This window comes from Somniosus microcephalus, chromosome 23, assembly GCF_052327205.1.
Source record: "Somniosus microcephalus isolate GS21.2 chromosome 23, FLI_Smic_1.0, whole genome shotgun sequence".
Lineage (NCBI taxonomy): Eukaryota > Metazoa > Chordata > Chondrichthyes > Squaliformes > Somniosidae > Somniosus > Somniosus microcephalus.
The window spans coordinates 31,213,781-31,237,990 of record NC_141009.1 but is presented as its reverse complement, the minus strand read 5'-3'; the positions used below and the strand labels follow the sequence as shown (position 1 = coordinate 31,237,990).

The 24,210-nt window shown below is 47.7% G+C and overlaps 1 protein-coding gene across 2 annotated transcripts in view; it reads right to left on the bottom strand.

Moving 5' to 3' along the window:
- LOC147101785 (prostaglandin G/H synthase 1-like) overlaps positions 1–24,210 on the bottom strand; it is a 106,179-nt gene that overhangs the window by 37,064 nt on the left and 44,905 nt on the right. For both annotated transcript variants that reach the window (XM_085965725.1, XM_085965726.1), the window contains one exon: positions 1,165–1,308. In XM_085965725.1, coding sequence (XP_085821851.1) covers positions 1,165–1,308 — 144 coding nt within the window. The remainder of the gene's footprint in view (positions 1–1,164; positions 1,309–24,210) is intronic.

Sequence of the window (24,210 nt, the reverse complement as noted above, 5' to 3'; positions counted from 1 at the left end):
ATAATAACGGTGATTGCTATTAGCCTCACCGTTATTCCTATTGCAAAACTCCGGGCCAATAAGTTTTGGTAGTATTTCCTCACAATTCCTGATGGGATCATTTTTATTACTCTCTGCACCCTCTCCAGTCCAGATATGTCGCTTTTTAATTGGGGTGACTAGAACGGCACAGTACTTCAAGTGAGGTCTGACCAGTTTATCACAGAGCCTTAGCATATTCTCCAAAGACTTGGAACTAAATTTTGCAAAGCTGCACTCCTGGTACAGAACCTCACTGGACAAGACTGCAGATCACAGGTAGGTAGGTAACAGTTTAGGGCTATTTTTGCGATCTGCACTCCTGTCCAGCAAAGCTCTGCATCCATCGGAGAGCCTTACAAAATCTGCCCTTTCTATTCCATTGTTTTGGCTACAAATCTCATGATTGCATTGGATTTCTAATTGTTTCGCCACATTGTTTTGACATTGAAAGTGATGAGACTACTGTCATTTCAAAAAGGCTCACGGAATGTCGGCCTATATCTCAAATGGACTGGAATACATAGGGGAGGAAGTGATGCTTCATGTTGTACACAACCATGGTCAGACTCCACCTGAAGTAGCACATCAGTTTTGGACTCCTGAACCTCAGGAAGGATATATTGCAGGGGATACAGCGCGGATTCACCAGAATGATACCAGGGCTCAAAGGGTTAAATTATCAGGACAGGTTGCATAAACCTGGGTTGTAGTCCCTTGAGTTTAGAAGGTTGAGGGGTGATCTAATCGAGGTGTTTAAAATGATAAAGAGATTGGACTGGATAGATACAGAGAGCTGAATTTTAATGGGCAAGGTGGGTTGGGGGCGGGGGCTCCGAGGCAGTCGGGAAACCTGGGAGAACGGGTTCCCCACATGTCCTGTCGAATTTAAGGCACCTCCAATGCCTTCCCATAACTGGCTCGGAAAAAGTGTGTGAGGCACGATCAGGAGGATCTTTCCGATTTTATTTCTCTCTTCATCTCTCTGAGGAAATGCTGGGGTTCTCCTTGTGCCTTCATGACCAATTAATTTTATTTAATTAAATCACACACGCTATCTACTGAGGCTGGGTGGCTCCATGTTTAATCAACAGAGTGAAGGTTAAATGGGGAAAGTAGCAGTTCAACTTACATCTCTGTTCTTACCTCGTGTTCCGGTGGGGGTTGGGCAGTCCTTTGGTACAGGTGGAAGTAATCGAGTCAAGTAACTTATGTTGGAATATCCCTCCCAAGAAATATAAGTATATTCAGAGTTGTAGGTTGGAGGACTAGGGATTATATTTGCCCGAACTATTGAAAGAAGAGATATTGCTATTAGTTATTTTGGTAAGAGATAGTTAATACAGGAAACTCTCTTTTTACCGGCACCTAAATAATCGGAAATCTCTCTTAACTGGCAAAATTCAGGAGTAGGTTCAAGTAGGTTTTACTTCATATTTGTGGCCGTGTAACCGGGGTTCCTGGATCTGTGGCCGTGTAACTGGGGTTCCTGCACCTGTTGCCATGCAACAGGGACGCCTGGATCTGTGGCCGTGTAACCGGGGTTCCTGCACCTGTTGCCATGCAACAGGGACGCCTGGGTCTGTGGCCGTGTACGGGGCTCTCGTACCTCAGTAAGTATACCTCTCTGTAATCTGGACTTTTTGATCAACCGGCAGCACGCCGGTCCCGTCGGTGCCGGATAAAAAAGAGTTTCCTGTAACTTGAATTTTATTTCTGTTGATTGACAGTTGGTTTAGGTGTTAACAAATCAATTATTTTGCATCCAGTTCTCATGGGAAAAAAATGAGGCTTTTCTGTTTATCAAATGAGCTTTTTTCATAATTTTGCACATTTCTTTTCTTAACATCAACCAGTTTGTTTCTTAAAAAATATTAACAACAGAACTTTTTCCTTTTGATCCGACTCTACAAAAATCCAAACATATTGGACCAAAATTTCTGATAGCCTTGTCCTTCCACCGGAAATACGACAAGAGTAGGGTTCTGAGCACCAGTCTGCTGTGCCCTTGTCCACATCCTAAGTGCCAGGGCCGCGGCCATTTACGTATGAGGGGGTGGGCGGCTGTGTTACTGGGGCGCCCGCCTCAGTGGGTGGCAGGAGTTTCGCTGCAGCACCGTGCCACACCATGAGCAGGGCAGCTGCAGATGGACAGAAGCTGCTCCCACTTTGAAACAGTTGTGAGCCCCACTTGCATCAGGACACGGTCCTGGCAAGCTAGCTACTGTTAAAGAAAGACTTGCATTTATATAGCGCCTTGCACAACCACCGGACGTCTCAAAGCGCTTTACAGCCAATTAAGTACTTTTGGAGTGTGATAATATGGGAAACGTGGCAGCCAATTTGCGCACAGCAAGCTCCCACAAACAGCAATGTGAAAATGACCAGTTAATCTGTTTTTGTTATGTTGACTGAGGGATAAATATTGACCAGGACACCGGGGATAACTCCCCTGCTCTTCTTCGAAATAGTGCCATTGGATCTTTTACGTCCACCTGAGAGGGCAGATGGGACCTTAGTTTAAAGTCTCATCCAAAAGATGGCACCTCCGATAGTGCAGCGCTCCCTCAGCACTGCACCGGAGTCTCAGCCTAGATTTCTGTGCTCAAGTCCCTGGAGTGGGGCTTGAACCCACAACCTTCTGACTCAGAGGTGAGTGTGCTACCCACTGAGACACAGCTGACATGTGACATATTCTACATCATACAGGCATGCTTAGCGTTGGTGACAACTGAGGCAGAACTGGTGAGACTAACTTCTGACGGATGACGTCAGTCCTCCAGCCCTGCCTCTTCTGGTGCTGCCTGGATGGAAGGAGCGTAAGTGCAAGGAACGCCCAGTCCCTCTTCTAGTGGGATTTGGCAGCATAAAACGAAAGGAGGGTGGAAGCCACAAATAGCAGGTCTTGCCCCAAATTGCAGCCTGATTGCATTACCACTGCAACCCTTACCCTGGGCCCAGGAATTTTAGGCCCATTTTCTCTCCTACATCACACTGTTCTAAGCAATGTAATTTTCTTTCAAAAGTTATCCATTTACTGAGTGTTTTCCTTCTCAGTGAGCCTAAGTATGCCTAGATTATTGCATTATAAGATGTATTTTTTATCAAGTTCAGCTGAAATTCGTATGTAAATTGACAAAAGTGGATCAGAATGAAACCTGTATAAGCCAAGGATAAGTCAACTGTCAAGGTGCAAAGAGTTAACATACCATCTATTACTAGTACAGTTGGAATGAGCAACAAATGAACTCTCCAAATGCCTTCACAACCGCTGTCCATTACCTAAACAATGGTTAAAACAGCTTTTAAATGACTGTCTATGTTATCATTGGAAAACTGACAATCCATGCCTCAGAATCATTCTATAAACCAGGGATAGAGGATGCCGTGCAAGTGATTATAGTTTGGAATTTAGCAAGTCAACTTTCTAGACATTTAGCGAAAATAAAGTGGCAACACAGATTCCAGATACTAAGGAATCTATTGTCAACAAATCTACAGGATGGCAAACTCTGGGGAGCTTCTTTGGTGGAATAAACTGGGTGCAACATTTCTTGGCAAAGCACATACTTTTGACTCATATATTTGAAAAGACAGCTGAACAAATTCTGCTTATTGACATTACATCACAATCTTAAGCAGGGAGAGAATACTTGACAGTATCAGCCATGATGTAGTTTCCCCATACTAACAAAACGTACCGATAGTTAAAAAACCCTCACTTATTACTTTGTATATAAGCCCTCCTGCTAAAAGATAAATAATTTTGCAGTCGTCTTTTTGATTTGCAATGCTGCAGAGTTAAACCGTTCTTTTAAGTATTCAGGTACATCAACAACATTTTTACTGAGGTCATTTTGAAAGCATCTTCCTCAGACAATCCCAACAGATATCCAAAGGAAGATAGCTGTACAATTAGTGCAGCATGCCCATCAGTGTCAGGCCTCAGTTGAAGCAGTGACACAAAGATAGATTTTCTCTTTTGCAACTCAAAAACATGTGGAATTGTTCTTCTTTCTTCAGCATCAGAGACAAGTTGGCCTTTTCTTTTGTGAGTTTAAATTTGAAAAGGACAAAAAAAACAACCCAATTAAATGCTTTATGCCTGCTATAGACATTGTTAAAATGTGTGTCATTATTGAATGCTGATCTTAAGATGCTCCCAAATATTTTGACTAAGAGTTGAATAATCTCATCCCATTGTCAGTAAATCCTAATCAAAGACAGAAAGACTTGCATTTCTATAGCGCCTTTCACAACCACCGGACGTCTCAAAGCACTTTACAGCCAGTGAAGTATTTTTGGAGTGTAGTCACTGTTGTAATGTGGGAAACGCGGCAGCCAATTTGCGTACAGCAAGGTCCCACAAACAGCAATGTGATAATGACCAGATAATCTGTTTTTGTTATGTTGGTTGAGGGATAAATATTGGCCAGGACACCAGGGATAAGTGTCATGGGATCTTTTACGTCCACCTGAGAGATCAGACGGGGCCTCGGTTTAACGTCTCATCCGAAAGACGGCACCTCTAACAGTGCAGCACTTCCTCAGCACTGCACTGGAGTGTCAGCCTAGCTTTACGTGCTTGAGCCCCTGGAGTGGGACTTGAACCCACAACCTTGTAACTCAGAGGCAAGTGTACTACCCACTGAGCCACAGCTGACACTGAGAAATAAATGTTATTAAAGTCTGTGCTCTTTGCATAACATGACGTGTCTTTAATTGAATGCATTGAATCCTCTCCACTCTGGTTTAATGTCTGATAGAGTAAAATGGGAACTTACCTTTGTTTAAGATCAAACCTTTATCAACTTTAGTGCTGTTTTTGCATTTGCTACACTACATGCAAACCTTTGAACTGGGCTGTATCACTAAGCTGCTGCACATCTTCAAAAAATACTATTCCATTCTGACAATTGTGACCATCCTATGGTATTGACAGTATAACTCTGGAATCACTTACCAATCCAACACTGAAGCCTCTTGGGGCTCACACCTGTGAAGCCAGGTATAAAAGGTGCTCAGATAATCAGTTGGATCTCTTGTGCTCTATAAACTTAGGGCGGGAATTTATTCAGGGATTCTTCCGATCAGCCGCCGTAACTTCGGCGAGAGATTGGTGGAAACCCTATTTAGAAAGCGTAAATGGCTCTTGGGAGAACCCCCAGAGAAATTCCCAGTGTTAGTAAAAGCTTACATCCATCAACTGACCATGGGCAACACCACAGGCAACTTAGTAGTAACTATAATAATCTTAATCATGAGCCATGCATTGTTGCCTGGCCATCTGGCCCCAGATTGCTAATGGCACTGGGTAACTGGCTGCGAGGGGCTTTGGAGAGCAGGCTCTGGATAACAAGGTCCCAATCAAAACAATCTGTTCAGAGCTTTTGGAACCAGCTTGACTGAAAACTTCTAATTACAGTAATAATGTCCCTTTAATTGGACAGCATTAAGTGCACTGTGCCTGATTTGTGTAACATGCCTATTATTGGCCAAAAAACAAAATCTTTAACCATGCACAACTGCAGGTTACTGTTATGTAACAGTGCTATGTGAAACTGGACAATTAAACTCCTTCCGAAGCACCAGGGTCGATTTTCCTTTGCTCTGTACCTGGTGAATTGGCCTTTAGGATTGATCTTTTTTTACTCTGGGAGCGGTTGTGGGGAGGTTGATTTTAACGGTCGCTCATCATTAGCATTACGCTTGCCAACTTCTCAACCAAAATGGCCAGGAAGCAACAGCCAGCTGATAGGGAGAATGGAGGGCCTCAGGAAGGGATTTGCTGTTGGGGAAGGGGTGGTGCGGCAGACAGGGGAGGAGGGGGGGGAGAGAGAGGGAGGGGTAGGAGGGAGGAGGGAGAGGCAGGAGGAGGAGGGAGAGGGAGGGGGGAAGAGGGAGGAGGGAGAGGGAGGGGGAGGAGGGAGAGGGAGGGGAGGAGGGAGAGGGAGGGAGTGGAGAGGGGGGCAGGAGGGAGAGGGGGCAGGAGGGAGAGGGAGAGGGGGGAGGAGGGAGAGGGGAGGAGGGAGAGGGAGGGGAGGAGGGAAAGGGAGGGGGAGGAGAGAGAGGGAGGGGGAGGAGGGAGAGGGGAGGAGGGACAGGGGGACAGGAGGGAGAGGGGGCAGGAGGGAGAGGGAGAGGGGGGAGGAGGGAGAGGGGGAGGAGGGAGAGGGAGGGGGGAGGAGGGAGGAGGAGGAGGGAGAGGGGAGGGGGGAGGAGGGAGAGGGGAGGAAGAGGGAGAGGAGGGGGGAGGAGGGAGAGGGGGAGAGGGGAGGAAGGAGAGGGAGAGGTGGGAGGAGGGAGAGGGGGAGGAGGGAAAGGGAGAGGGGGAGAGGGGAGAGGGAGAGGGGGAGCAGGAGAAGGGGAGAGGGGGTAGAGGGAGAGGGGAGGGGAGGGAGAGGGGCGGGGAGGTGGAGAGGGGGGAGAGTGAGAGGGAAAGGGAGGGAGAGGGGGGAGAGGGAGAGGGAGAGGGAGGGGGAGAGGGGGGAGGGGGAGAGGGCGAGGGGGAGAGGGAGAGTGGGGAGGGGGGAGGGAGAGGGGAGAGAGAAGGGAGGAGGGAGGGGATGCAGGGTTGCTGGGGCAGGTGAGGTTTAGAATTCCCCTGTGGGTGCTTGGAGGAGCACTTCTGCTCATCCTGGCTACAGTAATCTGGGATGTTATGATTAAGGTTATCCACCAGGTGGTGCTGTAGCCAATGCTGCTGCTAAGGTCAGAGGTTTGCTTCCTGTTAAGGTCAGAGGTTTGCTTCCTGTGAAGGTCAGCAAAGGTGGAATGCCAGGATGCAGGCATGATGTTTGTTACTCTGTTTGTTTAATAAAATACTCGTACTAGTTCCAAGGTATCGCCTCTTCGAGTTCTTGTTCCACTACATGGATTTATCACATTTGGCGACGAGGTAAAAAGGACCCTAGATAAAGAAGAGAAGTCTGCCAGGACTGTTAAACAACAAAATCACGAGCTGAAGTTAGCTACCAGTTGGAAGAGAGCATGGCTGCCACGGTAGGAACAGTTTCCGCTTTTGATAGTCAAGCACAAACCTGGGAGGAATACTGTGAAGTGTTGGGTTATTTTTTCGAAGCAAATGAAATAAATGATGCCGGAAAAAGGAAAGCCATTCTGCTTAGTTCAGTGGGAAGCCAGACCTAGAGTTTGATGAGGAATCTGCTCAGTCCTGAAAAGCCTGGAGACAAATCATTTGTTGAATTAGTGGCTTTGCTAAAAGAACATTTCAGCCCTAAGCCTAGTGAGATTGTACAGCGGTTCAAGTTTAATTCAAGGAACAGGAAAGAGGAAGAGAGCGTAATGGACTATGTAACGGTGTTGCGTAAATTAGCACAAGATTGCAATTATGGGAACAACCTGAAGGAAATGCTGCGAGATAGGCTAGTTTGCGGAATTATGGACGACCGAATGCAACGTAGATTATTATCCGAGACTGGGCTTACTTATGAAAAAGCATTGGAACTTGCTCAAGCCATAGAGACAGCGAACCGAGATGTAAAAGAAATACAGGGTTCAGACAGGGCTAATGCTATGCAAGTTGCAGGTCAGGTTGTTGTGCACAAGTTGAACATGCGTCAGAAACCACAATGTGAGCATATGAAGGCATGTTATAGGTGCAAGGGCGATCACCTGGCGAGTGAATGCCGGTTTCTGGAGGAAAAGTGCTACAAGTGTGGGAAACAAGGACACATAAAACGAGCTTGCAGGGCGAAATCACCTGTGGAGGAATCCAAACCAAAAGGGGGAAGACAGCAAAACCAAGGGAGAGAAGTGAAAAAACATGGAGCACACCACATCAGCGGGGAAGCTCAGGAAGAAGAAGACACATTCATAATGTATAGCATGTTAGAGAACATTCCAAAAGTGGCTCCTATCACATTGCAACTGACAGTAAATGACGCTAAGGTGAACTTTGAAGTGAATACAGGGTGCGGCGTGACCATAATGAACAAGGCAGAGTACTCAAAATTGTGGAACCGTGCAAAAGTTCCAGAGTTAAAGCCTTGCTCCCTGCATCTTAAAACATATACAGGTGAATGGGTAGCGACATTAGGTATAGCTAATGTAACTGTGCAACACAGGGACACAATGGAACAGCTGCCTGTATGTAGTTATAGTATCGGGTACCGGACCAAACCTGTTAGGTCGGGGCTGGATAAAAGAACTTAAATTAGACTGGGGAGCAGTAAATCAAATAGATGCGGGCAAACAGTTGACTTTGCAAGAAGTGTTGAGTGAACATGAGAATGTGTTCAAGGAGGAACTTGGCACATTTAATGGCCCCCCAGCTAAGATTTATGTAGACAAGGAGGCACCAAGGTTTTTTAAACAACGACCTGTGCCTTATGCCATGAAGCCAAAGGTAGAAGCTGAACTTGACCGTCTATTGAGAGAGAACATACTGGAGCCAGTGAAATGTTCGGAATGGGCAGCTCCCATAGTACCTGTTTTGAAACCGGACAATTCGGTAAGACTCTGCGGAGATTATAAATTAACAGTCAATCGGGTGTCCAAACTAGAGCAGTATCCGATTCCCAAAACAGAGGATCTCTTTGCAAACCTGGCTGGAGGAAAGAAATTCACAAAGTTGGATATGAGTCATGCCTACTTGCAGATTACACTGGATGACGAATCAAAGAAGTATGTCACCATAAATACACACAAGGGCTTGTTTACATATAACCGCTTACCATTTGGTATCTCATCTAGTCCAGCTATCTTCCAGAGGACAATCGAAGGTGTACTGCAAGGGATTCCACATGTTTCCATCTATCTGGATGACATTCTGGTGATGGGAAGAACCGACCAGGAGCATCTGAGCACTCTGAGAGAGGTACTACAGAGATTGGAGAGGGCAGGGTTCCGGCTCAAGAGGAGTAAGTGCACTTTCCTGGGGAATGAGGCAGTGTTCCTGGGACACAGAGTGGACGCCACCGGGCTCCATCCACTCAAGGAGAAGGTACAAGCACTGCAGGACGCCCCTGCTCCTACAAATGTGGCTGAGTTAAAAGCTTACCTGGGACTGCTGAGCTATTATAACAGGTTTTTACCAAACTTGTCAACTGTGTTAGCATCTCTTCACAAACTACTGCGCAAGGAGACACAGTGGCAGTGGGGAGAGGAGGAGGGGGTTTCATTTGAACAGTCCAAGAAACTGATGCTGTCATCGGATGTGCTGGTTCACTACAATGCAGAGAAAGACATCATTCTCTCTTGTGACGCTTCACCTTACGGGGTGGGGGCAGTTCTTTCACACTGCATGGAAGATGGAACTGAAAGACCAATAGGGTTTATGTCCCGAACTCTAACACCGGCGGAAAAAAAACTATTCCCAGTTAGACAAAGAGGGGCTAGCAGTAATGTTTGGGTTACAGAGGTTCCACAAGTACATATATGGCAGGAAGTTCACCATATGCACCGATCATAAACCTCTTCTCTCTCTTTTCAATGAAATGAAAGCAGTTCCACAGATGGTGTCACCCCGGATCCGGAGGTGGGCAGTGACGTTGAGGGCATATGAGTATGTCATCGTCTACAAGGTGGGCAAGTACCATGGGAACGCAGATGCATTGAGCCGTCTTCCACTGCCAGGCACATCTATCCGTGCAGCTCCAGAGGACAGAGTTTTGATGTTGGAGGACACTGACATGGCACTTGTGACTGCAGAGCAAGTAAGAACATGGACAGGTAAAGATCCAGTACTGTCTAGAGTTTGAGAATATGTGGTGAGGGGATGGCCACAGCATCCGGAAGGGGCTGACTTCACACCCTACAGTGTCAGGAAAACAGAGCTGAGTGTGCAGGATGGTTGCGTGTTGTGGGGAGCACAAGTGATTATTCCACAGCCAGCACGATAGTCTATCCTAGAGCAACTACATCAGTGTCATCCTGGGGTCTCGCGGATGAAAGCCTTGGCTAGGAGTTACTTGTGGTGGCCAAAGCTAGATGAGGAGATAGAAAATCTAGTCAAGACATGCAGCACTTGTCAGGAACACCAGAAGGCACCAGCAGCGGCTCCTCTCCACCCCTGGGAGTGGCCGGATAAACCATGGAGAAGATTGCACTTAGATTATGCGGGTCCATTCATGGGGAAGATGTTCCTCATAATCATTGATGCACATTCCAAATGGATGGATGTTTATCCTGTAAATTCTGCTTCCGCCACTACTACTATAGACTGCCTGCGTCGGAGCTTCAGTAATCAAGGGCTACCGGAGATCGTGGTGAGTGACAATGCCACTTGTTTTGTGAGTACAGAGACAAAAGAGTTCTTGAGAAAAAATGGCATAGTGCAGGTGACCTCGGCTCCATATCATCCGTCCTCGAATGGACTTGCGGAGAGAGCCGTACAAACATTTAAGGAGATGATGAAAAAAAGTGCAGAAGGGAGTTTAGCAGCCAAAGTGTCACGGGTTCTGTTCAGCTACAGAATAACACCTCAATCCACCACAGGACTCTCTCCTGCTGAGATGTTATTAGGTCGTAGACTACGCTCCACTCTTGACCTTGTCCACCCAGACCTAAAAAGGAAAATGGAAAGCAGACAAAACAAACAAAAAGAGAACCATGACAAAAGAACAAAGAGCTGAAGTTTTGGAGAAGGAGATGCGGTCCTTACCAGGAATTTCAGTTATGGACCAAAGTGGATTCCTGGCTTCATAGACTCAATGACAGGTCCAGTATTATACAAGGTCATGTTTGGAGATGGTAGGCTAGTACGCAGACATGTAGATCAGATACTTCCCAGACAAGGGGAAATTGAAATGAAGGTTCCAGATGCAATGACTGAAGACAGGATTGCTCCCAGTTATCCAAGTGCATCTGTGGTGCCACCACCAGGGACAGAGACAATTCAACAGGAACCTATTCGTCAAGAGGAAACCATCGTTGCAGAGTCAGATACTCTGAGCACTGCTCATGAGCAGCTGGTGGCTTCACCACAAACAAGCAGGGACTTTACTGTTAGATGTTCACAAAGGCCTCGCAAGCCACCAGAGAGATTGATACTGAACTGTTAGATTCGTCAAGTATGGAACATGATGAATGGAGACTCCTTATGTGACCCTCAGGAATGGTTGTCTGTTAAGAAATTCATACTGAAATCTTAAGGGGGGAGGGATATAATAATCTGGGATGTTGTGATTAAGGTTATCCACCAGGTGGTGCTGTAGCCAATGCTGCTGCTAAGGTCAGAGGTTTGCTTCCTGTTAAGGTCAGAGGTTTGCTTCCTGTGAAGGTCAGCAAAGGTGGAATGCCAGGAATCAGGCATGATGTTTGTTACTCTGTTTGTTTAATAAAATACCCGTACTAGTTCCAAGATATCGCCTCTACGAGTTCTTGTTCCACTACATGGATTTACCACAAGGAAACTTCAAATAAATTTTCAAAATTTACCTTGCTAGACCAATTCTGCCCCTCGATGCAGCTCTCGACAGCTTTGGAATGACGGGGTGGCCATCACTGCTCCCCCACCCAGGCCTCAGGTAAAAGCTGCAGTCGGGCCCAGATGGCGTTATCAGAGCCTGATGCTGCACAAGGACCCAGCCGCCTTCCAGTGCCTGCAATTTAAAATTGCAGTCGGCCAGATCGGGGCAGAAAGCAAATAGGTAAGACCTCCCTGCTCCATTGGAATTGCCCTGCTGCTCGGTTCCCGAAGCTGTGTGTGGGGAGGGATAAAATTCCCTGCATTATGTCAGGTGTCTTCCTCTAACTCCACTCATTAATAGTCCTCCATCGAGCAGTGCCTGCTGAAAGCTGACCCTAAAGCTGAGCCCCCGAAGCTCAGCAAGGTTCTACGAAAAGGGGCGAAGATCACCCGGGCTGGTGTCAAAATTTATTTCCAACCATTTCCCTCGGGACAATCAGAGGCTCTTGTGGCATCCTGGATTCTGTTTTCCAGGATTGGCTCCCACATATTTTAACACAGGAGGGCGCTTAGGCCGGGAGTTCTCCCAGGCTACGCAGAAAATGTCAGTTTGGTTCAATGTGGAGCACCTTAGTTTCTGAGCCAGCAGGTTGTGGGTTCATGCCCCGCTCTAGGGACGCGAGTAGACGGTCTAGACTGAAACTCCGGTGCCGTGCTGAGGGAGTGCTGCATTGTTGGAGATACTGGGGAATAAATTACCCCCCCGATCAGCGCCGGCAGTTGAGGCCAGTTTCAGCAAAAAAAAAAATGGCGGCTGCCTGGCTTCTGCCCACTTCCGGCCCGGGCCGCGCGGACGCCATTTTGGTCAGGGCCAAACAAGAGGTGTCGTTTACCCATGTCTGAAACAGGCATTAGGTCACTAACACATTCTAATAAGGGACTTAACGTCTGCTTCTGCTCCCTCTTGCAAATACGGTTTGCTTCTAAAGCAGCCAGCGCCAGCGATGTTTACTGGTGAAACCGGGAAAACCAAATCTAAACAGCACTGTATTGAAAAAAACGTAACTATTTACTATCATCCTGGTCCCGAGATCTCTGACCTCACTCCCAACTCCGACCTCCAGGCCCCCCCGATCTTCCTCTGACTTCCTAGCCCTCCCCGACATCAGTGTCGATCCCCCCCCCCCAGCAAACTGCAGACCCACCCGAACTTCCTCCAACCCCTGGCAGCCCTCCGATCACCCCCCGACATCGATGCCGACCCCTAAACAATACTGCCGGCACCCCCCATGTTCCTGCGATCGCCCCCCCTGACATCACCGTCGATCCCCCAACAATATTCCAGGCCCCCCCCACCATGTTCCTCCGACTCCCGACAGCTCTCCAATCCCCCCCCCAACCAACAGCAATGTCAATCCCCAACAATACTACAGCCCCCCCCACCCCCCATGTTCCTCTGACCTCCATCACCCCACTCCCCGACAGCAATGCCACACCCACCCCCCAACAATATTGCAGGCCCCCAGATCTTCTTACCCGACAGCCCTCCGATCACGGTCTCTGAGACGCACGCTATGCAACCCAATCATTTATCTGGAAATTGGAGCTTCAAGCTGCGCGGGATCCTACCACAACGTCATCTACATGATAATGAGGTCCGAGGCCCAAACTCCCGGCCTCCTTGGACCTTCCCATTTGAGCGCGGGCTGTTAGGACTCTGTAGGTAAGGCGCCCCAAAGTGAACGCTACCAAATTTCTAGGCCACTGTCTTTCGAATAAGATTTTTAATGGAGGCCCTGCATGCCTGTTGAGGTAGATCAATTGGCACTATTTGAAGAAGAGCAGGAGAGGGAGGTATCCAGGCCAACATTTATCTTATGACCAACACCACCAAAAACAGATTAACTGGTCACTTATCTCATTGCTGTGTGCCCCCCCCCCTTAAACATTCACTCCCTCCACCACCGGCGCACCGTGGCTGCAGTGTGTACCATCTACAAGATGCACTGCAGCAACTCGCCAAGGCTTCTTCGGCAGCACCTCCCGAACCCGCGTCCTCTACCACCCACAAGGACTGCAGCGGTTCAAGAAGGTGGCTCATCACCACCTTCTCGGGGGCAATTAGGGATGGGCAGTAAATGCTGGCCTTGCCAGCGACGCCCACATCCCAGGAACAAATAAAAAAAATTAGCCATTGTGCTTAACTAAGTAACAACTGTGACTGCAGTTCACAAGTAATTCATTGGAGGTAATGCACTTTGGGACATGCTCAGGATGTGAAAAGCACTGTATAAATGCACGGTCTTCTTTCTAACACAGAGGAACCTACATCTGCTAATCCCATCCTGAATCTCCTTAGTGGAGATTGGGTATTTTTCTATGGCACCGCAGACCACAGTGGGATGATGGATGACACCAACTTCATTAGCAGTTTTATATGGAATCGTTTCCTATCATCAGCTTCATACAATAGCTTCCAGCGCCTGCTCAGCTGTTTGCATAGTGTAGCTACCTCCAAGTGGTAGCTGGACCCTCTTAATCTTCAGTCTTAGGCAGTCCCTCGGGAACCGAGGATGACTTGCTTCCACATTAAAAATGAGTTCTCAGGTGACTGATGATTCCAATGCGGGACCTACAGTCTCTGTCACAGGTGGGGCAGATGGTGGTTGAAGGGACGGGTGGGCGGGGTGCTTGGGTGGACGTGCGCTCCGTGCGCTGCCTGCGCTTGGCTTCCGCTTGCTCCCGGCGAAGAAACTTGAGGTGGTCGGCGCCTTCCCGGATGCGGGATTCCCAGGTGTCGGTGGGGATGTTGCACTTTTTCAAGGAGGCTTTGAGGGTGTCCTTGAAGTGTTTCCTCTGCCCACTTGGGGCTCTTTTGCCGTGCCGGAGCTTTGAGTAGAGCGCTTGTTTTGGGAGTCTCGTATCGGGAATGTGGACAATGTGATACGTCCATCGGAGCGGATTGAGCGTGGTCAGAGCTTCGAAGCTGGGGATGTTGGCCTGAGCGAGAACACTGATGTTGGTGCGCCTATCCTGCCAATGGATTTGCAGGATCTTGCGGAGGCAGCATTAGTGGTACCTCTCCAGTGCTTTGAGGTGCCTGCTGTACATGGTCCATGTCTCTGAGGCATACAGCAGGGTGGGTATCACTGCTGCTCTGTAGCTGGATCTTCTTAATAACAGGAAGGGAAATACCAAATCATTATTTCAAACAGTATGGTGCTTTCTGATCAGTAATTTTGTACATTTAGTTTCAGAGGAGCTGCTGCATTGGCTGTGTGTTTTTTACGCATCGCTGAGTTACTTTGCTTGTCAAAGTCAAACAGAACGGTACTTTTGGCACTAAGGCTCCACTCCTAAATTCTTGGAAGACTTTCTGTTAGTTGCAGTTTTTGAATCCCTCGTGGTCTTTCCACACTCCCTGGATTACTCCCCTGTGCGGAACTGGAAGGCTGGCAGTTGAGCGGCCCATGATTTCTCCTGCGTATTTTCCCAAATGCTGCAGCTGCAGAATACTCCAGTTATAAAAGAGAGATAGAGATAAATGTGGGACTTCCACAGCCTCCTGTCAGTCTGGGCTAGGTTCAAAGCCAGTTCCCTAAAGTGAAATTCCAGCTGTTGAAAGCACTGCCCTCGCCAGTTCCTCATATCTCATTTGTTTCATTGAGTTTCATGTCTCAACGTCGCTTTATCATTTGTATTGTCAGCACCGGTTGATCGCTCATCAGATTTAGTTCAATTTCTTATCAGTATTTTCTGATCAGTATGACTCAGTGGTTTTTTTTTCAACTGATACTGTGTCATTTACCGGTGATCTTGATCACTTCTGTTTTGTGTTTTTACTAATTCAGATAATGCTGACCATTGTACAATTTTACCACAGACTTCAGCCTAAGTCAGTGCGTTTCATTTGCGAGACCATCCTCATGTGCCCTCTGGCCCTCTTCCGACTGCCAGCACCACATGCAGCTGGTTTAATTTCTACATCTCAATTAACGAGTGAATTCTTGATTATATACCATTAAAACTGTGGCTAATTCAAATTCATTAGCCTAAATTGTACTGTCGGGTGTAGGCTTGGCTGGAGGTTGGGCAGTGCTGAAAGAGCATCCAACCAACCTTAGTGTGTTGGCCTCCTGTACGTTTACAGGGCCAGCCTCATTATGGTAATGTGGGTGAGCTCCTGCACAGAAGATGCCTGTGATTGGGAGCTCACTGTTGGTTGGTGGGAAATCGGACTTATAGGTGCAGCCGCCTAAAGGGGCAGGTATGGCGATTTTGGATTTTGCAATATCGGAAAGGTAATTTGGTCAAAAACATCTGTAAGGAATACAGGAAGGCGGAGAATGGTGCATTTCTCTGATGGGGGCCAGAGAAATTCTCCTGCAGGAAGTGAGACAGTGGAGGTGAGCAATCTTCAGCAATGAGCAGTACAGAGTTCCAAAAAGAACAGATGATGGATGATGGGGTGTGGTGACAACTAGTTTCAATGCTACCTCCAACATTCTGCACTGCTGCAGGACATTTAATGACATTCCTAGTCGGCCATGGTAGAAGAACACACCACTACTTCCCATTAATGCAGTGCACTAAGTGCTTACTATGTATGCCCATTACTCAGCAGTGGGCACCTTGAAACCCTCCCCTTCATCCGAAAGATTTTCCTTCCTCACATCCTTACATGCACTCAGCCTGAAGAAATCCTCTCCTCTAATGTAGCTGCATGGCACATCTGGATGTCATGAAAGCCATTATGGCTTGTATGCCGACACGTAGGTGTGCTGTACGCCATCATGACAGCAGGCATTTCTCATTATGACCTCCGGGAGCAGAAAGCAGCCCATGACAAAACAAGAACAAGAGGAGGGCTTCCAAGCATGGCTTTGACTCACTATGAGGAGGAAACCCCATCAATCCTTGAAAGTCCTTAGAGGATATTGGAGGAGGGTAAGTTCTCCAGAGGTGTTCCAGCAAGGACTGGGAACACTGAAAGGAATTACGGCAAACATCAAGATTGATGAACATGCACAACCAAAATTTTTCAAAGCCAGACCGGTACCCTATGCAATACGACCTACTGTAGAAGCGGAACTGGAAGCGCTAGAACGTTCAGGTGTACTGTCTAAGGTAGATTGGAGTGAGTGGGCTACGCCCATTGTTCCCGTTATGAAATGTCCTTTGAGCAACAAGCCAGGAGAACCAGGGAAGGTTCGCATCTGTGGAGATTTCAAGATCACCGTTAATCCGGTGCTTCACACGGTGCAGTATCCACTTCCGCGGATTGAGGATATTTTTGCTTCATTGTCTGGCGGGAAACACTTCACCAAGATAGACCTGGCGCAGGCGTACTTGCAGATGGAGGTTGAAGAAGAGTCACGCCAGTACCTCACGATCAACACGCATAGAGGTTTGTACCAGTATAATAGGCTGGTTTTTGGAGTGGCATCGGCTCCGGCAATTTGGCAGAGGGCCATGGAGCAGGTATTACAGGGAATTCCAGGCACACAATGTTACCTGGACGATATTCTGATTACAGGTGATGGTGATGAAGAACACCTCGCAAACTTGGAACTGGTGCTCAACAGACTGAAAGAGTATGGACTTAGAGTTAATCGGCAGAAATGTGAGCTCTTTCAGAAGTGGATCTCGTACTGTGGTCATGTCATTGACCGGGAGGGGCTTCATAAGTCTCCTGACAAGATAGAGGCAGTTGTAAAGGCTCCCACTCCGGATAATGTCTCTCAGTTGAGGTCGTTTCTGGGATTGATTAACTATTACCATAAGTTTCTACCGAATCTATCCACGGTACTGCACCCGCTGAACGCTCTTTTACAGAAGGGGGTACCATGGGAATGGAGCGAAAACTGTAAGAAGGCATTTCGCAAAAGCAAAGAATTGATCACCTCAGAGGAAGTGTTGGCTCACTTCAACCCGACACTGCCTATTCGGTTGGCTTGTGATGCTTCTCCATATGGTATTGGGGCAGTACTCTCACACAAGTTGCCAAATGGCACGGAAAGGCCAGTCGCGTTTGCATCCAGATCATTGACCTCCGCTGAGCGCAACTATGCGCAGATCGATAGGGAGGCTCTCAGCCTTGTATGGGGAGTGAAGAAGTTTAATCATTACCTGCAGGGCCAAAAATTCACACTTCTGACAGACCATCAGCCGTTGGTATCCATTTTTAACCCTAAGAAGGGTGTTTCGGTGATGACAGCACAGCGACTCCAGAGATGGTCCCTTTTCCTAGGGGCACATCAATATCAAATAGAATTCAAAGGTACAAAGCAGCATGGCAATGCTGATGGGCTGTCGCGCCTGCCACTACCTGAAGCAGAAGAGGAGACGAAAGTTGACCCTGTTGAGTTATTTCATTCGACCATCATCGAGTGTTTACCAGTCACCAATGCAAGTATTGACAGAGAAACCAGGAACGACCCGACACTGTCCCGAGTTTACGAGGTGACAGTGAAGGGATGGCCAACACATGGTGATCCTCTTACCGGCATTCTCGGCAAGGCGAGACCAGCTGTCCGTCTGCCATGGTACTTTGATGTACGGGACAAGAGTGATTATTCCTCCCAAGTTACGGGAAAGAGTTCTAAAGGAACTGCATGAAGGTCATCTGGGGGGAGTTAAGATGAAAAGTCTTGCTAGGGCTTATGTATGGTGGCCGGGCATTGACCAACAGATAGAGGAGTTGACAAAAAGCTGTGCTGGGTGCCAAAAAGTGCAAAATGCACCTCCGATCGCACCGCTACACCCATGGGAATGGCCTTCAGCCCCATGGCAACGCGTACATATTGACTTTGCTGGTCCATTCATGGACTCCATGTTCCTAATTGCGGTGGACGCACATTCCAAATGGCCAGAAGTGATCAAGATGAATACCACTACTTCAGAAAAGACAATTGCGGTGTTAAGAACAATATTCGCAAGGAACGGATTGCCAGAACAGATATGTTCGGACAACGGACCACAGTTCGTGTTGGAAGAATTCCAAAAATTCTTAAAGAAGAATGGGGTGAAACATTATACCTCTGCCCCATATCATCCGGTGACAAACGGGTTGGCCGAGAGATTTGTCCAAACATTCAAAAAGGCAATAAAGGCCATAAACGATGATCAGATTCCGTTACAACACAAGGTGGACAATTTCCTAATGGCATATCGAAACGCCGCTCATGCAGTGACTAACCAAAGTCCTGCCATGATGTTTTATAACAGGAGGTTGCGGTCCAGGTTGGACTTGTTAAAACCAAATGTGCGGAGGGAAGTGGAAAACAAACAGTTCCGGCATATTAATAACAAGTCCACTCGAAGTTTCGACGTAGGACAACCAGTGTTGGCAAGGGGCTATGGAAACGAAAAATGGCAGTCCGGAACAATTCGGGCCAGACAAGGACCTCTGATGTACACAGTAGATATTGGTAACAATGTGATAAGGCGTCATGCGGATCAACTGGTAGAATCAAGAGCAAGGGTCGAACCCATGGTTGCAACAGAGACAACTGTGGAAGACGTTAATGAACCTGAAGCATCTACCTCGGCAGGGACTGTACCTGATGATGACGTCCAATACATAGGAAACCAACAAGAAGAGTCACCTCAGCAACAAGAATCAGAGACCACTGAAAGGCGTTATCCAAACCGAATCAGAAGGCCTCCTGAGAGACTGAACCTTTGAACTGTTTATACCTGAAGTTATATATGTATAATATGTTATGATGTTATGTTAAATGGGGATATGACTGTTAAGCTAAAAAGGAAGGATTGTGGTGTATGTAGCCTGTTCCACCTTAAGAGAACTTAAGCCTGTTCCACCTTAAGAGATGTACCACTTTCTCTGGCTGCTGTATACGTAATACCGGTGGTGACCACCGGTATATAAGTACTGTGTAGTGATATTGTATTTAGTATAGTCCTGACCTCCAACTAGTAAAGACCTGTTGAACTTTATTCTTGTAGTCTGTGTCAGTAATTAATCTTAATACAACTGGAACACACAGACTTAACAGTAGGGACTGGTTGTGGTGGCTGATGAGGAGCAGGAACGGACTTGCGTTTGCGTCCCACCTAATCTAAATGAGCCCAAGGATGTGGAGCTCAGGGGGCCTGCATTTAAAAGGATGCTTTCTGAGTACTGAGTGTTGGTTCATTCATGTGGAACTGTGCCAAGCAGTGTGTTACAGATGGTGACCCACGTGCAGGAGTCCACCAGCAATATGTGTGCAGCCTCACATGGCAATTTTGCAAGCTCCCATGTCAAAGACCTTAAGAGCAGCCTGTGCTTCTCGCACAGAGGCTCCAACTAATACCATAGAGGCCTGAAGTTCCAGAGTGGAGCAGGCTATCTCTTTTGGCTTTGGGGATTGATTAGAGAGGACCACGAGGAAGGTTTATTACTGATCTCACTGTTGCTATTAGATATGTTGCCATGCCAATCGACGGCCACGGCAGGGGCACGGTTTCACTGGGTGCAATGACGGTGCTTTCTCTCAGGATAGCCACACATCCAGTTCCTCTGGCAGAAGGTGCGCAAAGCCAAGCCACCCCCACAGTTGCAGAAGCGGTGGGGTACGACAAACGTTGCAGGAAATAATTAGGACAAGTGCACCATTTGAGTACACTTGTATGTAATCTCAGAACTGATCTCAACATCAGTTATATGGTGAAGTGAAAGAAACAAGATTAGTCAAAGCAAAGCAGGAGGCAAGTACAATATAGGTCACTGATTAGCAAGCTAGCAAAACTAAAGCAAAGAAGCTTCATGACCTCAGGCTAGTGGTCAAGGCCAGTGAATGCATCTTCAAAAGCCATTTCCTACCAACTGCACCACTAGCCTCACACACTGCTTAATGCACAACTCCCACCCCCAATCATTCACCTACCAACAATCTGTAGCAAACATGAGGCACATCTCCCATTCCTAGCATCACATCACCTCCTTGGAGGAGAAGGTGCTGGCCATTCTTGGCAGGGGCATGGCTGATCCCTTGGCCAGCAGCGGGGCTGAAAGGATGCAAGATGCTGGTATCCTCATACGTTATCCTTCTTCTCGCATACACCTCTTGCTTTCCCACCCTCTCCTCACCACAACTCTACCCTTGTGCCTTCCCCATTTCACACACCCAAGAAATGCAGCCTGCCCAGCCAGTGGTTGACCAAGAAGAGGGAGAGGAGAGTGGTGAAGAAGATTTCACACTCCCAGCCACCAGCTCCTCAAGGTCGACCTGCAAGGCCATCTGTAGTGTGCCCCACTGAAAGTCAGCAGCCTTCCACCAGCCATGCTGCAGCCACTGGGGTAGCACTGCGTGACATCAGTCGGATAGGCAAAGACACATGCAAGACAGTCACTAAGGGAATGCATAAGGGTGATAGGTTGATCTCTTGATGTCATATTGCATGGATAGATGTATAAAGTTGGATTGGAAAGTTTGCTTTGTGGTGGCTTTTATTTCAGCATCGGGCCAAGGGGACACTGTGATGGTCAGCAACAGAGAGAAGGTAAGGTGTGGGATAAATGTTGAAAGGGGAATTGGGGTTGTGGCCACTGGTACCGCAGGTGGATGATTCCCCCGGATATCCCGGCCAGAAAAGTGCTGTCTGCTTCCTCCTCTTCTGCTTCCTCCTCTTCTGCATCTTCCTATTCTGTGTCTTCTTCTTCCCTCTGCGAGCTGATGCTGTAAATCTGAAATAAAATCATAAAATGCTGGAAATACTCAGCATTTAAGGCAGCATCTTGACCTGGGACATGAAATCTGTTCCTCTCTCCACAGATGTTGCCTGGTCTGCTGAGTATTTGTAGCATTTTCTGTCTTCTCAGAGGCCTTTCTTTACCATCTGAGGCCTTGCAAGTGTCCAGCAGCACTCCCTGCACACTTAAAAAACCGTTAACATATATTGCACCAAGCCACTACTTCAATAAAATAAAAAAAATCCAGTCCAAAAGTTTAATTGCAAATTTACCTGAAAGATGTGCGTGTCCCTTTAAGAAGTGCTGACAGCGTCCCTGTTAGTCTACTGAATGCTCGCTTTTCAGAGCGAGCTTAGGACCCAGAGCTAAACTCAGCGCTAAGGTCCAAGTTCGCAGAGGTGACGTTAAGTCGGCGTGACATCATGCTTTCTTAATTTACATCTCTTCTTCTCTTCTCTTAGGCAGTCCCTCAGAACCGAGGGTGACTTACTTCCACATTAAAAATGAGTTCTCAGGTAACTGATGAATCCAATGCGGAACCTACAGTCTCTGTCACAGGTGGGACAGACGGTGGTTGAAGGGGCGGGCGGGTGGGGTGCTTGGGTTGACGTGCGCTCCTTGCGTTTGGCTTCCACTTGCTCCCGGCGAAGAGAATCGAGGTGTTCGGCGCCTTCCTGGATGCTTCTCCTCCACTTTGTGCGGTCTTGGGCCAGGGATTCCCAGGTGTCGGTGGAGATGTTACACTTTTTCAAGGAGGCTTTGAGGGTGTCCTTGAAGCGTTTCCTCTGCCCACCTGGGGCTCTCTTGCCATGTCGGAGCTCCGAGTAGAGCGCTTGTTTTGGGAGTCTCGTATCGGGCATGCGGACGATGTGGCCCGTCCATCAGAGCTGATCGAGCATGGTCAAAGCTTCAATGCTGGGGATGTTGGCCTGAGCAAGAACACGGACGTTGGTGCGCCTATCCTGCCAATGGATTTGCAGGATCTTGCAGAGGCAGCGTTGGTGGTACCTCTCCAGTGCTTTGAGGTGCCTGCTGTACATGGTCCATGTCTCTGAGGCATACAGCAGGGCGTGTATCACTGCTGCTCTGTAGACCATGAGCTTAGTGCCGGGTTTGAGGTCCTGGTCTTCAAACACTCTCTTCCTCAGGCGACTGAAGGCTGCACTGGCACGCTGAAGGCGGTGTTGGACTTCGTCGTCGACGTCTGCCCTTGTTGACAGTAGGCTCCCGAGGTATGGAAAGTGGCCCACATTGTCCAAGGCCTTGTTGTGGATTTTGATAATCGGGGTGCAGTACTGTGTGGCGGGGGCAGGTTGGTAGAGGACCTTTGTCTTACGGATGTTTAGTGTAAGGCCCATGCTCTCGTCTGCTTCGGTGAAGGTGTTGACAATGGTTTGGAGTTCAACTTCTGACTAAGCGCAGACGCAAGCATCGTCTGCATACTGTAATTTGATGACAGAGGATGGGACGACCTTGGATCTGGACTGGAGGCGATGGAGGTTGAACAGTTTCTCGTTTGTTCTGTAAATTAGCTCCACTCCAGCGGGGAGCTTACTGAGGGTGAGATGGAGCATTGCAGCAAGGAAGATCGAGAAGAGCGTTGGTGCGATGACACAGCCTTGCTTGACCCTGGTTCGTACGTGAATTGGGTCTGTGGTGGAACCGTTGGTCAGGATCACGGCTTGCATGTCGTCATGATGCAGGCGGAGGATGGTGACAAACTTTTGAGGGCAGCTGAATTTGAAGAGGACACTCCATAATCCCTCACGGTTGACAGTGTCGAAGGCCTTTATGAGATCAAAGAAGGCCATGTACAGCGGTTGGTGCTGTTCCCTGCATTTCTCGTGCGGTGAAAATCATGTCCATTGTGCCCCTTAGTGGGCGGAATTCGCATTGCGACACTGGGAGGCGCTCTTCGGTCACTGGGAGAAGGCGATTGGCGCGAAGTCATGAATTCATTTCTCTTATCTGGAAGGAGGAGAGCATGCCAGGGGATCTCAGAGATGCTGTAATTGTGACCATCTTCAAGAAAGGTGACAAGTCCGATTGCGGTAATTACAGAGGAGTTTCCCTGCTGTCTGCCACAGGGAAAGTCATTGCAAGAATCCTCCTCAATTTACATCTCCAGTGCTGCTATCGGCAGTGCTAAGGCCCTCGCCAAAATGGCAGCCGCTGGGTCCTGCATCAGAGTAGGGCGCTAGAGTGGCGACTACCATTTTTTGCCAGGATAGGGCCGTAAACAGGTGGCGGTGAGTAACCCAATTTCTGGGCTGATAAGTTTAGACAGGAAGCTTCCCTTTCGTAGACACAAATGGACTAGATTGGGTTATCTTAGTAGATCATTTCAAATAAAAGGGCTAATACCTTTCTTAAAATAGTAGACAGTGCAGTTGATGTGCAGTATTAAGCGTTTATACAAGATTGCACAATGCAACGTCCAGCCTCAGGTGACTATAGGTCAAAATTAAGCGGTACTTTATATTATTTCTAAATTATACCATAAAATGTAAACAACAACATTTTTAAAAGAATTGTGAGCCAGTTACACATATTTTGCTTGATAGGCAGTTGTCACAGGCACCTACTTGTCTACCTAGTTGATGTTCCCCATTTGTAAAACAGGGAATAATGGGTACATCAAGGCTCACTCCTAGAGAGGAATTTTTAGGCCTTAAGCCTGCCTTAAACCACCAAATTCTATAATTTCTGAGAACTTGGGCTGCCTGAAAATACAACTTAGGTTCTGGACTGGGTAGCCGCATTGTTCCCATGGTGATTCTTTATGAAGGATTCAGTATTGTTTCCTCAGCTCTAGTTGAGCCTACAGTTGAAATTAGTTACTGGCTTTACGCTTTAGCTTTTTAAATCCCACCGAATGAGTAGCTTTAGCTTAGCTGCACTATTAAGGGAAAGGAAGTCGAAATATCTGTTGCAGAAACAAGAAACCAAAGTTACAGAGTGCCACAAACATAAAATAAAAACAGAAAATGCTGGAAACACTCAGCAGGTCAGGCAGCAGCTGTGGAGAAGGAAACATCTGCACTTCGAAGTATATCGCCAATCCTTCATCGTCGCTGGGTCAAAATCCTGGAACTCCCTCCCTAACAACACTGTGGGAGTACCT